Genomic DNA, 13,038 nt, shown 5'->3' with positions numbered 1-13,038 from the left:
TGTTATTTCTAAGACTTCACGATACATCGCAATTTTGTTATCGTAATATGAGCTTTTGCACTAAACAATGCAAAAGTCTAAATATAGCTCTATCACTAAGAAACTATTTTATGCAAAGAGGGGATGCTTTCTCTCGCCACATGTACATTTTATCACACCATTTTCATGCATTTCCATGAAACTCCAGCGAGCTCTCAGCTATCTTTAGAGTAATTGTTGCAAATATAGTGAATATTTACAGATGTAAAAAATACTTGATTTATTTTGCGTTCACAAGAAACATGTTGCAAACAGCTACAGCTAAAAGAGATCCTTAAATATCAGATTATTTATCTTATTTCACATCATTATCCCAATACTGAGAAAAAAAATAAAAAAAAATAAATACTAAGTAGGGCTGAGAATCTTCGGGAGCCATACAACTGGATTTGTTCGGATAACTTTCTATTTTTTTTACATCACTTTTTCCCCCGGTATCATTTTGCCCTACATATAACTACATTTAAACCAAAATGTCTAACTTCTCCCTACTCTTGTTTTTTTGCAGATCTCTTAGAGGAACAACCAGAGGTAGCGGCACCCAATCCTCTGGCCGAAAGGCTGAAACAAGGAGCAGGTAAAACATCCACTCAATCACTCAAGACAATCGTCGTTTCTGAGATTTAAATTCAAGCAGAGCAGCATTTAGATGTTAGGACATTAAACATATCACTGTATCCTGACTCCTCCTACTTTATTTACTCTGATGGATCACTCATACTGACAGCAGACATCCCTGTTACCCCAGTGCAGAAGGCCCCTGCTGATTCCCATGGTAAACCCCAATGCACTTTTTCTTGGAAACCCTCACCTGGAATGTGCATCCCATATGTCTGTCGATCGTCTGCTTATGTTCAAACTTGCACCAATTAATAAGATCAATTATTATTGACCCTGCAAACAGAGTTCCCTGGAGTGTTCCTAGATTTTGTTTGTTAACATTCGTGCCCCGCTTGGTCTCCTTAACAGGCAGAACATTTTATGTGGAATGATTTCAAATGGACTTGTTTCTGGAACTGTTTGTCTCCAGGCAGCATGATGAGAGGACGTTAATATTTGCATGAACAGGACCAAATGAAGCATAAATAACATTTTTAAAAAGATTAAGTTTGGAATAAAAGCCTACAGCTTGAGTTGCAGTCCTGACATGTGACCGGTACTTCTGCTTTCTTCCCAGCATGCAATGTGCTGTACATCAACTCAGTGGAGATGGAGTCCCTGACAGGCCCCCAGGCTGTTTCTAAGGCCATATCTGAGACACTGGCTGCCTCTTCTCCATCGACTGCCACCATTGTGCACTTCAAGGTGTCATCACAAGGCATCACTCTGACCGACAACCACAGGAAGTAAGTCTCAGGCCATCTACGTGCATCACACATGGAGAGCTTGCTGCAGACAGTTTTGGATGCCTATTTTTTCTCAACATGAGACTGAATTAACTCAGACGTTTGCCGTCATTCATAAAGAATGAGTGATTGACACATTTCATAAATACCAAATCTTTAAGTTGCAGTTAAATTAAACATAAATAAACTGAGTTACTGTATTCTGTTTGCTGTTATTTTGAAGGATTAAAAGAGAGAGGCTCCCAACAGATAACATTCACTATATGAAATAAAACGTCATCTTCTACTCCTCACAATAAATGTTTTTATTTTTTAAATAATTTATTTCCTTCCCTCTGTAATCTCTACTTTGCTACTTTTGCAGGCTTTTCTTCAGACGCCACTACCCGAGCAACACTGTCACGTTCTGCGATATCGACCCTCAGGACAGGAAGTGAGTACTGAAACATGGAAACCACCTCTTCGTTAAACAGTTGTAGTTTGTTGTAGGAAACGCTGAAACTAAATCGACAGGTTACTCCAAAATCTGAGTTGCATCTTGTTATTTTTTTTTTTTTGTAAAATTAGCACACAAATTAATATTAGAAAAACCAACCCTGGTGTTTGAGTCACGATTTCTTCTTTTGATCAATACTGAAACTGAGGGAGAAAGTTCACAGTCAAACTGTACAGAGCCGTTCAGATTGAAAATCTCTGCAGTCTGTCTGTCTGAAATAGTTTGCAGTGTGATCCAGCAGAGGGAGCTCTCAGTTTAACTTATTACTCTTTGACCTCTGTTATTTTTTAATTTCTCATACTGAATGTGAGAGCGCTTTAATTTCCTCTGAGTTGTCCAATAATATTCAACTTGGGATTTTCTCCAAATCTTTACAGGTGGAGCAAACCTGAGGGAGGCTCAGCCAAGTAAGTCCACCTCTGTTCAAGAGTATACTTTATTTTTTTGTCACTTAAAAATGGTCACTTTTTCATTGACAGTACAGAAGAAGAACATGTTGACCTGTGGCATGCCATGTGACTAATGCAGAAGTAGCTTTAACTTACGATCTTTCCAGCAGCAAAGAGAGAAACTCCACATTACAAAACGCAGCAAGACTTTATATAAAGTACTTCTAAATTGATTAATTTCCTCATAATGAAACATTTTCCTCGTAACTTAATGTCCACCATTGCTTCTTTTGGGCGTTATAAAAATAAACATTTGATTGATTTAGAGCTAAAGAGATGATAAAGCAGGGTGTATTCCCAGTTTTATCCTGAAACGAGGACGTTTCTACTCTGGTAGTTAATCTCTATCTTTGTCTTTGCAGACTGTTTGGGTTCGTGGCACGTAAGCAGGGAAGCACAACCGACAATGTCAGCCACCTCTTCGCTGAGATGGACCCTGACCAGCCCGCCAGCGCCATCGTCAACTTTGTCACCAAGATGGTCGGCTCACAGAAACGATGAAAGCTGTCAGCAAACCCCTGGCGCTTTTTTAAATGCCTTTGGTTATTCTCCTTTCTTTTAACCACAGACACTTTCTGTTTCGGACATTTAAGCCTTCGGTTCTACGCGTCACCTTATTTTTTCCTGCTCTTTCACATTTGTGTTTGTGTCTGTGTCTGTGTGCGTGTAAGCAAATGAAAGCGAAAAAGATCAAGTGAGTGTGCGAATGAGTGTGTGAGCGGTGTGCATGCATGTGCTTTTCTTCTTGGACGGACTCCAGAATGGACCAGAGGAAGTGCAGGATGGGGAAGGGCTGTGTGTGACAATGGGACGGGAGGTGGTGCTGATCTCCCTGGCAGGGTAACTCGAGGACAGAAAGAGGGAATGACATAGTAGTGTGTGCAAATGTTATTTTTTTAGCAATTGTCTCATTTTTTATCTTTGTTTAAAGAAGAAGTCAAGTTGTGCGATGAAAAGGTGGATTGTAAATCTATCAGGCTTTTGACTGGTCAACCAAAGATTTTAAAAAAGTAGTCAGGGCATGGATAGTGTGCCACTGTCGGAGGGTCAGAAGTATTCTTTTTGTAAAACAAATATGGCTGCTTAATCAAAAATACTGAACTGTCTCTTCTCTGTATGTACTGATACTGTAGGTCAATTCTGCACCGCTGCAGACAATGTTTGCAGATGGTTACGTCTCTGTAAATAATCTAGATCGCTTTATGAGTAGGACTGTTATTGATAGACATTTGGTGCCTGACTTTATTTTGTAACGCAGAGCTTTTTAAGAAAAGAAGAAAAAACACACACCACTCTTCCAGGCTGTCTTAAAGATGAAAATAGCCCAAAAAAAATAAGGTTGTTCTCCAAAAAAGTCCACAGGTCCTTCCTGTTTGATGCAGTAGAGTGGCTCTAAATGCAACACATTGCTCTGTAAGAAAGTTGCTGTGATTTACTAATGTCATGTCAACGTAAAAGCATCCATAAGAACGCGTCTGGATCTTCACATCAACACGCCGTTTGTTTTGTTCAGACAAGCGCAGAGGAGACGACGCTTCGTCCTTTCCGTTATTCTGTGTTTATTTTCTCACTACTGAAGGGCCTGAAGTTGCTTTGTGAGGACGATCTTTAGTTAAACAACGTCGTCTGGCTACTTCGCTCTTCATTCTTCTGTGTTCAACTCTTCAATCAATAGAAAGAAGCTCTTTACGTCAGCCGGCCAAAACTGTTAACACCCACACCCTACCCAAAAGTAAGCTATTCATATAAATATACATATATAGATATATATAAAAAAAACTTCCAAACAGTGACTTAAGATATTTATTTTTGTTTGCTTTGTTGCTCTATGTTATCTTGTATACATGTATTATAAAGTATACATCAAATTTACTGAAGGCCAGAACAAACGGTTGCTTTTGATTCTGGCTAAAGTCAAGTGCGTTGACATATATAAGATGTAAAGTGTGTGCATTTCAAAGTGTATCACTGTTTTTTTGAATGTTTTTTTTTTTCACAGCATTTCTTCCTTTTGTTAACTTTCTTGTGGAGGCTTCTTGGTTTGTTTTTGTTTTGAAGAGAGGGGAAATATTTTTTATGAACGATTGTTGTTACAAAGTCCAAATTTCAGTTTTTCTAAAGTGATGCCAACATAATTGTTGTAGTAACTTAAACCTGCCTAGAAAAAAAACATTGTCCAAGTTGAGCACTTATATATTGAAGTATTATCAGTGTGTTTTGAATTGTACAAGAGAAAACAGAAGGTATGGACGCTGACAGACACATTTTATGGAGGCAGGCTTCTCGTTCCCTAAATGATCTGGAGCCTTTAAAGAGAAACATGTCCGATTAATCGGTGTCTGCTGCCCCCTTGTGGTGTCTAAAGATCATAACAAAAGGAACCACTTTCTATTCTTATGCAGTGTTTTAGCTGTGAAGTCAAAGGGTAAATGTTTGACGAATTTGATCACAGAAGAACAGATTTTTATTTGCTTTTTTTGTAGTTGCCTTTTAAGCCCCATCAAGGAATGTGCATTGTATTAAAAACTCGCTCCTTTATGCCTGATGCTTTGTCAGTGAGCAGCATGATTAAACTAAATAAGAATAAATAAGGTTTAGTTTAGAGGCAACCATTTTATACAGAGTACTCCTTCAAAAATAGAAAGGACAGCACTTACTGAGCTTGTATTTCTGACTAGAATAATTCAGTATTTATTAGAGCGAGCTAGCATGCTCCAGTCAAATCGTTAGCTCAACCCATGTACACACAGTATCTCCCTCTTACTTAATCATGCCCTTTCCTAGAACAACGCCATTGATGGTTATCATCAGGTTTTTGGTTTCACATGACAACAGTGTCTTGACTTGGGCTATGAGACTAAAGAATCTATTTTTGCATACTTAGTGCTCGTTGAAGAAAAAAAGAAAAAAAAAAAGGGTTTCCCTAACTTCAGACTGAATGTTAATCATTTGTTTGCTAAGATGGAAACTACAGAGACTTCTGGACTGTAGAATGTGTGAATGAGCTACTATGCCTGTATAGAGCTTTGTCTTTGTTTTTTTTGGTTTGCTACATTGTATGGCTTTTACTATTTCTGATGAAAAACACATTAAAAAGCAGTACAAATCAAAAAGTATAACTGTGATTCATGTTCTGTCCAAAATGCATCGTTTCATTTTCTAACTCTGTGGGAATTATTAGCGGCTCATGTATACGTTCCTTTGTTTAGCTTTGTGTCAGAATGTTTCTGATATTTCCTATTGTAGCTGAGTTGTTTGAAGCATGTGCGACTTTTTGATCCAGTGGATTTCACCGGTGAGCACAAGGATTAAACCAGAAACAACTGCTGTTTGGCAAAACCGCCACCAAACTGAAGCCTCCGCTCTCCTCTATAGAGGCTCTTGGGTGTAAAGGGGACTAAGAACCTCAAAGTATAATTCACACTAACTTATGATAGTGGATGTTAGAACTGAAGCTCATGCTATGAAAATAATTCACAGTATATACGCTTAAGCCTGGTATGAACTTCCTCTGCTGACATGCTTGGAGTGAGAACTTCAAAGATTGTTTACAGCTGTGGTCATGTTGCAATGTAGATTTTGACTTATTTGACACCTCTGATAACTATATTGGACGTAGTGCGTCTTGTGTCACAGAGCACTTCCCACCTAAACCATGAGTCTATATGTGCCAATGATAATGACCGAGCAGTTAAAGTCCACCTAAACTTCAACAAACCCTTGGCCATATGGATGGTAGATCAGGAATCTTTTGCGTTGTGATAATAATGTGATGTTCTTTGGAAATTTTGGACCTTAATGTAATCACTCATTCTATCCTAAAACACATCGTTCACTTGTTTCAGAGGCAGGAGTTATGATGTAGTCTGGCTCCAGCAGGATGACACATCTCTTTGTTACACACACACTTTGTGAAATTACTGTAAAAATTACTTTCAAACCTGAAATCCACAGTCTGGTCATGTCGTCCAGCTTCATCCTCCAGGATCTGTAGCAGTGCTCTCTCATGACATCACTGTACTCGTCTGTAAAAAAATTGAAGAAATTGTTATAATAAAATTTTATGGACTGCAATTTTCTGTACTCTTTTCAGCTCCATAAAATGATGTAAAAATGCAGACATTTAAAATGAACAAACTGCAGGAATGTGACACTATAAACATGGTCATTTATTGTAGTTCTGTGATGTAATGAGGTTGTCCTTTCTGCATGCAGACTTGAAAACTCCCATCTCATAAAATTCAAGGAAATAAAAAAGCATGGGAATGTTTAGAAACCGAGATGTTTTAAAGAAGTTCATAACTCGCCAGATGAGCGGACACTGAATTACAACAGTCTTTATGTATAAACTGATAGTGTCCTTCGATAGATAGCAGGGCCGCCACTTTTTCTTCAAAACCTGAATGAGAAAGTTCACATTCAAACTTTAATGAACCTAACATGTACTCGTGACCTCAGTAAATTAAGACCGTCATTTTGTAGTAAATGCAATGAGGCTGCAACTCTCCAAGCTGGCTCCTAAATATTCACCAGAAACCTCTGTGTGCTTTGAATGTCTGTTCTCACCAGCTGGTTTTATTGAAATTAAAAAGATATGCACTCGAACTTGATCAAGTTGACGGATTTGTGTTTCTGGCAGATAGTATTAAACAATAAACTGTTCCTTTCAGATTGTCTCCGGGCTCTTTAATGTCACGGTAAAATAAAGTAATGAAAATGTTTTGTTTGTGTGGCAACGTCAGCATGTGTGTTCAAACATTACTGTGTCATGTTCTAGATGCATTTATCTTATTAGATAAAGACTTGAAAACACAAAGAGCACTAAGAGAATCTGCATTTTAACAAGAGCAAATGTGCATACGGAAATCCATGAACAAAGAGACTTAAAAAGTCCTTCTAGGCTGAGTAGCTGACTGAACTGAAGGTTAAAAAGAAATATTAAGAATAAAAATATTCTACTGCTGAGTTGGTTGTTCTCCCACGTGCCTCAACACGGTCCCCATCAGACAGGAGAGGGGGGTATCTCAGGAGGAAAGACATGACGAATTAACATTGATGCACAAGTGGATGACCTATCAGAATTCACCTTCCCAAAAAAGAAGAGAGATGTAAGGAGGACAGGGTTTAAATTATGGAGAGTGGACTTGAATTGTAGCTGAGCAGCAGAGGGCTTTTGTCTACAGTTTGGAGTTTTTATGATCACCTGTAAGGTTTCTGTTATTGGTGTGAATCATGCTAATGAACCCCTAGTTTAATACAGTCACTGTCTCAGGTCAAACATTGTTCATTTTAACTCCCTGGTTAGTTTGTATAAAGTAGCTGTAATACCATGTTTGGCCACTTGATGCCAGTGTTTCCTTTTTATATAAAACAAAGTGCACAGAGCCAGTCCACTTTGTCTGACTTAAAGTGCTTTTAACCCGTTCTGTTTCTATCAATCGATCAAGATGCCACTGTGTGTGTGTGTGTGTGTGTGTGTGTGTGTGTGTGTGCGCGTGTGCGTGTGTGCGTGTGTGTGTGTGTGTGTGTGTTAGGGGTGGTAAGATGGTATAAGATGGGTCTATTTATGGGCAGAGAGGGTGGATGAAGGGGGGATTATCTTTTAAATCAGTGTTTGCTTCTGCGTACTGTTGCACTTTAGTTTCTCCTCCACTCTGTGACCATGGGTTTTGACGTCTCTAACTTAGTGTATATTTATAGAACATTTGCTACACATTGATGCACATCTCCTATACGTGTGCTTTTGATCATCTCAATAAAATGGTTTTGCGACGAATGTTCCTGGTCGAGCTTTGGTTGATTGATTTTTAGCAAAAAGGCTAACCTTACCTGTGCATGGACATTTTGGTTTAACTAATATTCATCTGACAGGATCACATATCTACATTTTAAGTTAACCTAATTATGTGTGTGAGCTTGCATAAACTTTAAGTAGCATACCATGATGCAATGACAATCTTGCTTAGAAGACTGTCAGTGTTATCTGCAGGGGTCAATATGCTGCAAGCCATCTTGAGAAACCTTACAAATGTTTTCCCCGGCTTAATAACTCACAAAATAAAATCATTCAGGCTGTTTCTTTATGCTAATCTACCAAAGAAACATTTTCGCCATTTCAAAGTGTAAGTATGTTTGCATGCATATTAAAGAAGTCAATTCACCATTTCATTCAAACTGGACTTTTTAAATACATACCGGCTCAGCTGGTACGAGATTCTTTGACTAAATACTACATTTCTTGAAGTAACACACCTTGATAATGCCATTGGGGATCGATTAACTCTTGCATCCAGGACCTAAAAGGGGACAAGGATTCTGAGCATGCTCCACAGTCTTCACGCTGGGCTTTGACCCAGAAGTCTAACTGCACAAGTGTGTTGCACAGCAGTCACTTGGTCATCTGTATTCGACTATCAGCACAAGGTAGAGGAATAAGTGTTCATCGCATTAGAACCCAAAGTCAATAAATCAAATCATCCTCAGTGTATATATACTTAAATTGCCCAATTATATTGTATTCCAATTAAATGGCACTACTGAGCTGCAACTGTGGCTCAACTTAACTGCGTGTAAACGTACTGACTCACTCTGGGTAGGTGATGGGGTGTAAACTAAAGCCTCCTAACATACACCCTGCAAGACTTTTTCTGTGGTACAGTAACGTTGTATTGCTTGATTTAAGACAGCCACTGAAAGCATTTTATATTCTTTTTGTTCTTGGTTTGTAGTCAGAGTAGTAGCAACGCAGCATGTTGAAGCTGGCTTTGGTTGTACCAAGGAAAATGGTCTTCATGGAGGCCAAATAAGCTGTACCAATTTGGCCAAAATGCAACCTGGAATATATCTGAGGGTTAGATCTCTATTCAGCTCTATAAACAGATCAGCCATCCAACTTTATCAACGTCAACCCTGTTTTAAAATCTGTAGCCCCAAGCTGGTTAACGTAATCTCCAGAGACAAAAGAAAACATTATCAACTGCTCAATAATTGTGTTTTATATTATCTTGTTCAAGGTGTGGACTTTAGTTATTTTGCTGCTGCAATTTTTCTCGACAACTTTGAAACCTCTTTGTACCCAGGTCGTCAGAGAATGAGCATGACAGATGTTTCTTACTTACACTTGTAGCCACAGTGTTAACAGATCTGTCTGACCTTGACTTCTCCTACGCTTTCTGCCTCACTTTAATTTGGGTGTTTTTAATGGTTTGATTACAGCAAACTAAAGGCTTTTCCATACGTTTTAAGTGTTCTTTCAATGTATGAAACGTTAAGGAAACTTTAAGGAAAATCTGGACAACATATAATATTGGTGTGGTTGGCAAAAGCACTGTAATTGGACCAGAGCGACAGGTGTCTTGTTTCTTGCTGAAGCTGGTTGCCCTTTGTCACGCATGGAAACCTGTCACCATTTGGAGCGAGAAAGAGTGTCAGGCCTCCTGCAGCCAACATGATACACAGAGAAGTTAGCTTACACTCTGCCAGATGGAGTGTAAACTTTCAAAGCAGAAAGCAAATCCTACGCAAACATGAGACAGTATATTAAGAGGCAAAAAAGGCTGTCAAATACCCTAAAAGCAGATCAAAAGTTTTTAAAAAGACAACGACAACTCTGCGCTTTGCATCCCTGAATTTAGCCACATCGATATGGCTAGTTCTTCCTTATTATGACTGAGCCTGCAAAAAGAGATAAAAAAACAGAGCAGTTCACTTGTGTATAAGGAAATGCACGAGTCCATCCTCCACTTGCTTTAGCAAGTGTATTTTCATTTGCACACACATTTTCTGTGTGTTTTTTGGGAGTCATGAGTGACTGTCCATCCTGTGACCGGTGCGTGTGACTCACTTCTATTCCAAATGTTTCCATCTTGGCGCCTCAAAGGCAAAACCATCAGAGTGCTGTCACCATCTGGACAGTAAGAGCCCTCCTGGGCTGCCCGCCTCAAGTCCCTGACTCAAAGACTATTACTAAAAATACAACTTTCAGGATGTTATTGCAAATGCACAAATTCATGACTGGCCTGGATTTCTCTGCCTCTGGCGTTTGATGTTTCTGTTTCCTTTCCATAAATAACAAAGGTAAAATTGCTCTCACACACATCATACAGTAGTAATAATTTTGTCACGCTGTCTAATAGGCATGCAATGGCTCTGATTAAAAGGCACTTCCTGGAGAATTAAGGCCATTTTGGAGGTTTAAGAGGCAGATTTATTAACCTGCACTAGTATATCGTGAGGCCCACATGGAATTACAATTAATTTTTGCAGTTGCCTTTGCCAAAGTATTTTCTGTTATTTCAGTTTTGTTTGTAGGCTCTACATCCGGCAACTTTCCTTTTTTCTGAAGCTGCAACATGGCAGCTGCCTTTATTTGCCAAAACTTACAGACACATCAGACTCGTAAAAGAGACTGGGCCTTAAATTAGGATGGCTGTCCAATTCACAATATCAGGTCAATATATTGCAGCCTTTATTTCTGTTACTGTCATGAGATGTCCTTACGCATCCCTCACTTTCATCAGAGTTAAAGGTGAAAACACCATGTCAAACAGTATTCCCTGAATGGTGGCAAACCATAGGCTAGCATGAGAAAGTCAAGTTGGTGGGTAGACTTTGCGTTTGATTGGCTTTGGCTCGCTGAATAGCAGGCCTTAAATATCCTGATCACATAGGTAAAAGGGAGCACTAAAGAAGATCCCAAGGAGCTGCTGATACCTGCAGATCTGAAAGTGTCACTAAATCTGATGACTTCATCTGACTACTCAGTATAATCTTAGAGCATTACCTTTGACACTGCAGAGGACTGACCTCATCTATGTGGTCACTGGGTGCATGTCAAACACGTGCCGGTAAAAATAGCCCAGGAGGGACAGGGCAAAGGTCAGTCTCAGGACTGCAATATTGGCTTAGGGTGGACAGTCTTGTTTTTCAGTCCAAATGAGGACAGAAAGGAGCAGGAGGAAGAACAGCCCCTGATGTCTGCAGCATTAAGAGAGTCTGTTGCATAATAAAGTAGACACACCTGTTACCCGATAATGTTCTCCCAAGTTCAACAGACTCTGTTTAACTCTGTTAAACAGAGTCAGCTGGTTGAGTACTTTAACAAGTTTCAAGCAACATCAATTTTGAAAAAAAGGTTGTTGAAATGTAGCAGCTGATGTTGTATTTAACAGTACAGGCTTTTCAGAGACATTGTTGGGCTAATTATTCACATTTGAGTTTTTGCGTCTGTTTTTTTTTTTTTTAATTTTTTTTTTTTTAGGACTGCCAGTTTTTCTTGGACTGCCCTCTTAAGAGTGCCCGTTAGTGAAGCCAGACGAAGCCTGATTAACTGCTTGAATCACGGCCTGACCAATGGAGCGAGCGGGTTGTTTACATTTCATCATTCTTCTGAACTGTATCACAATCGATGCCCAAAAGTGAAATAGCATCAATACAAAAGTAAAGTTCATGTGGTCACCTTTAGGATACCCATTGGCTGGTGATAAATGAAGCTAATGTGGAAGGAGTTCTGGCTTTTGAGTCTTTGTAGGGAGTGTGCAGTCTTCCCTCTCCTCCGGATGGACTTTACGGCAGCACTAATGGCTCCAGTGAAGAAAGACAGCAGGCAGAGATGGATGCAACACTGTAACCTGAGCCAGCGCTCGCTGTTCTGAATGAATGCTGGGCTCCTTCACAGCCTGACAAGGTGCAGTGCTGCCAGAAACCTATAGAGAATAGTAAAACCTTTGTGCACACCCACACACTCAGGCAGACAGGTGTTTAAATGCACTTTACACAGAATCTGTACAAGGTGTCCCTTTGAACCCTGTCATGCTTTGTGTATAGATTCCCTCAAAGCTCCACTGTCACCCCTCAACAATCCAGGAGCCCAAACCCCCTCCCCTCACCCCAGTCCTCACCCCACTCAACCTGGCCAATCAACACATCCCAGAGCCCTGTAACAGATGGCTGCAGGGGTCAGCAGGGGTTAGATGGGGCAGGGAGGGGGTTGGCTAAGGTTAGGCCGGGGCACAGGGGTGTTTGAGATTGTTGTGACATGGCCTGTCTGCCTGTCAGTGTGCAGGTGGATGAGTAGCATGTGGCCTCAAATCCCCTCCTCCATCCCTGAATTCTCCCAAAGTCAGGCTTTGATTACAGGTCAAGAAGCCTGTACGCAGGGATTCAGCGGTCATCTCAGACTGACCCCGAAAAATGTACGAGTTTGGCTTACTCAGCACCCCCTCGCACCTGCTCTGAAAAAGTGCAGTGTTAAGCTATGGAGGGAGGGGGGCGACCAAAGCAAACACAGGACACAAGGAAAGACTGATGAACCTGGTTCTTGAGGAACCGTGATTACTCGGTGCTTATTAACCCTTCAGACCTTTGGCCTTTTTGGCTCATTGTTTTTAACTTATTAGATTTTGTTGACTAACAAAGTTTATATTCTTTGAACATGTTTTAAGTAATGGTGGCTTCTGTGTCCTAAAATAAAAACGCATCTTTGTTTCGAGTAAGAAAAGCTCTCAGAAAACTCAATGTGTCTTACATATGTGAACTTCAGTAGTCTACATCTTTATTCATGATGGCATGGCATTAGAAAATATGATCAGTCCATAACTCCAGTCAAGACTAAAAACCCCTAACAACTGGGATCGAGTTCATTTTGAATAGATATGGACTTAAGATTCCCAGAGGGATATACCCGTATCCACTTTGATGATACACTAAC

General features: G+C 39.9%; 1 protein-coding gene and 1 long non-coding RNA gene across 10 annotated transcripts in view; one reads left to right on the top strand and one right to left on the bottom strand.

Annotated features, from left to right (window-relative positions):
- The window catches only part of tns1b (tensin 1b), a 167,945-nt gene extending 162,502 nt beyond the window's left edge, over positions 1-5,443 (top strand). For 5 of the 6 annotated variants that reach the window (XM_079357019.1, XM_079357015.1, XM_079357020.1 and 2 more), the window contains 6 exons: positions 548-616; positions 767-814; positions 1,217-1,385; positions 1,750-1,818; positions 2,259-2,288; positions 2,693-5,443. In XM_079357019.1, coding sequence (XP_079213145.1) covers positions 548-616; positions 767-814; positions 1,217-1,385; positions 1,750-1,818; positions 2,259-2,288; positions 2,693-2,831 — 524 coding nt within the window. In that variant the 3' untranslated portion in view covers positions 2,832-5,443. The remainder of the gene's footprint in view (positions 1-547; positions 617-766; positions 815-1,216; positions 1,386-1,749; positions 1,819-2,258; positions 2,289-2,692) is intronic. The other variant, XM_079357018.1, reaches the window with a different exon arrangement.
- Positions 1-13,038, bottom strand: part of LOC306832377 — a 117,357-nt gene that overhangs the window by 9,716 nt on the left and 94,603 nt on the right. For all 4 annotated transcript variants that reach the window (XR_013780215.1, XR_013780216.1, XR_013780217.1 and 1 more), the window contains one exon: positions 6,272-6,355. This is a non-coding gene — a long non-coding RNA (uncharacterized lncRNA). The remainder of the gene's footprint in view (positions 1-6,271; positions 6,356-13,038) is intronic.

This window comes from Symphodus melops, assembly GCF_947650265.1.
Source record: "Symphodus melops genome assembly, chromosome: 12".
In the NCBI taxonomy this organism is placed as follows: domain Eukaryota; kingdom Metazoa; phylum Chordata; class Actinopteri; order Labriformes; family Labridae; genus Symphodus; species Symphodus melops.
Note: the sequence above shows the minus strand (reverse complement) of the source record. Positions and strands in the feature narration are given on the sequence as shown.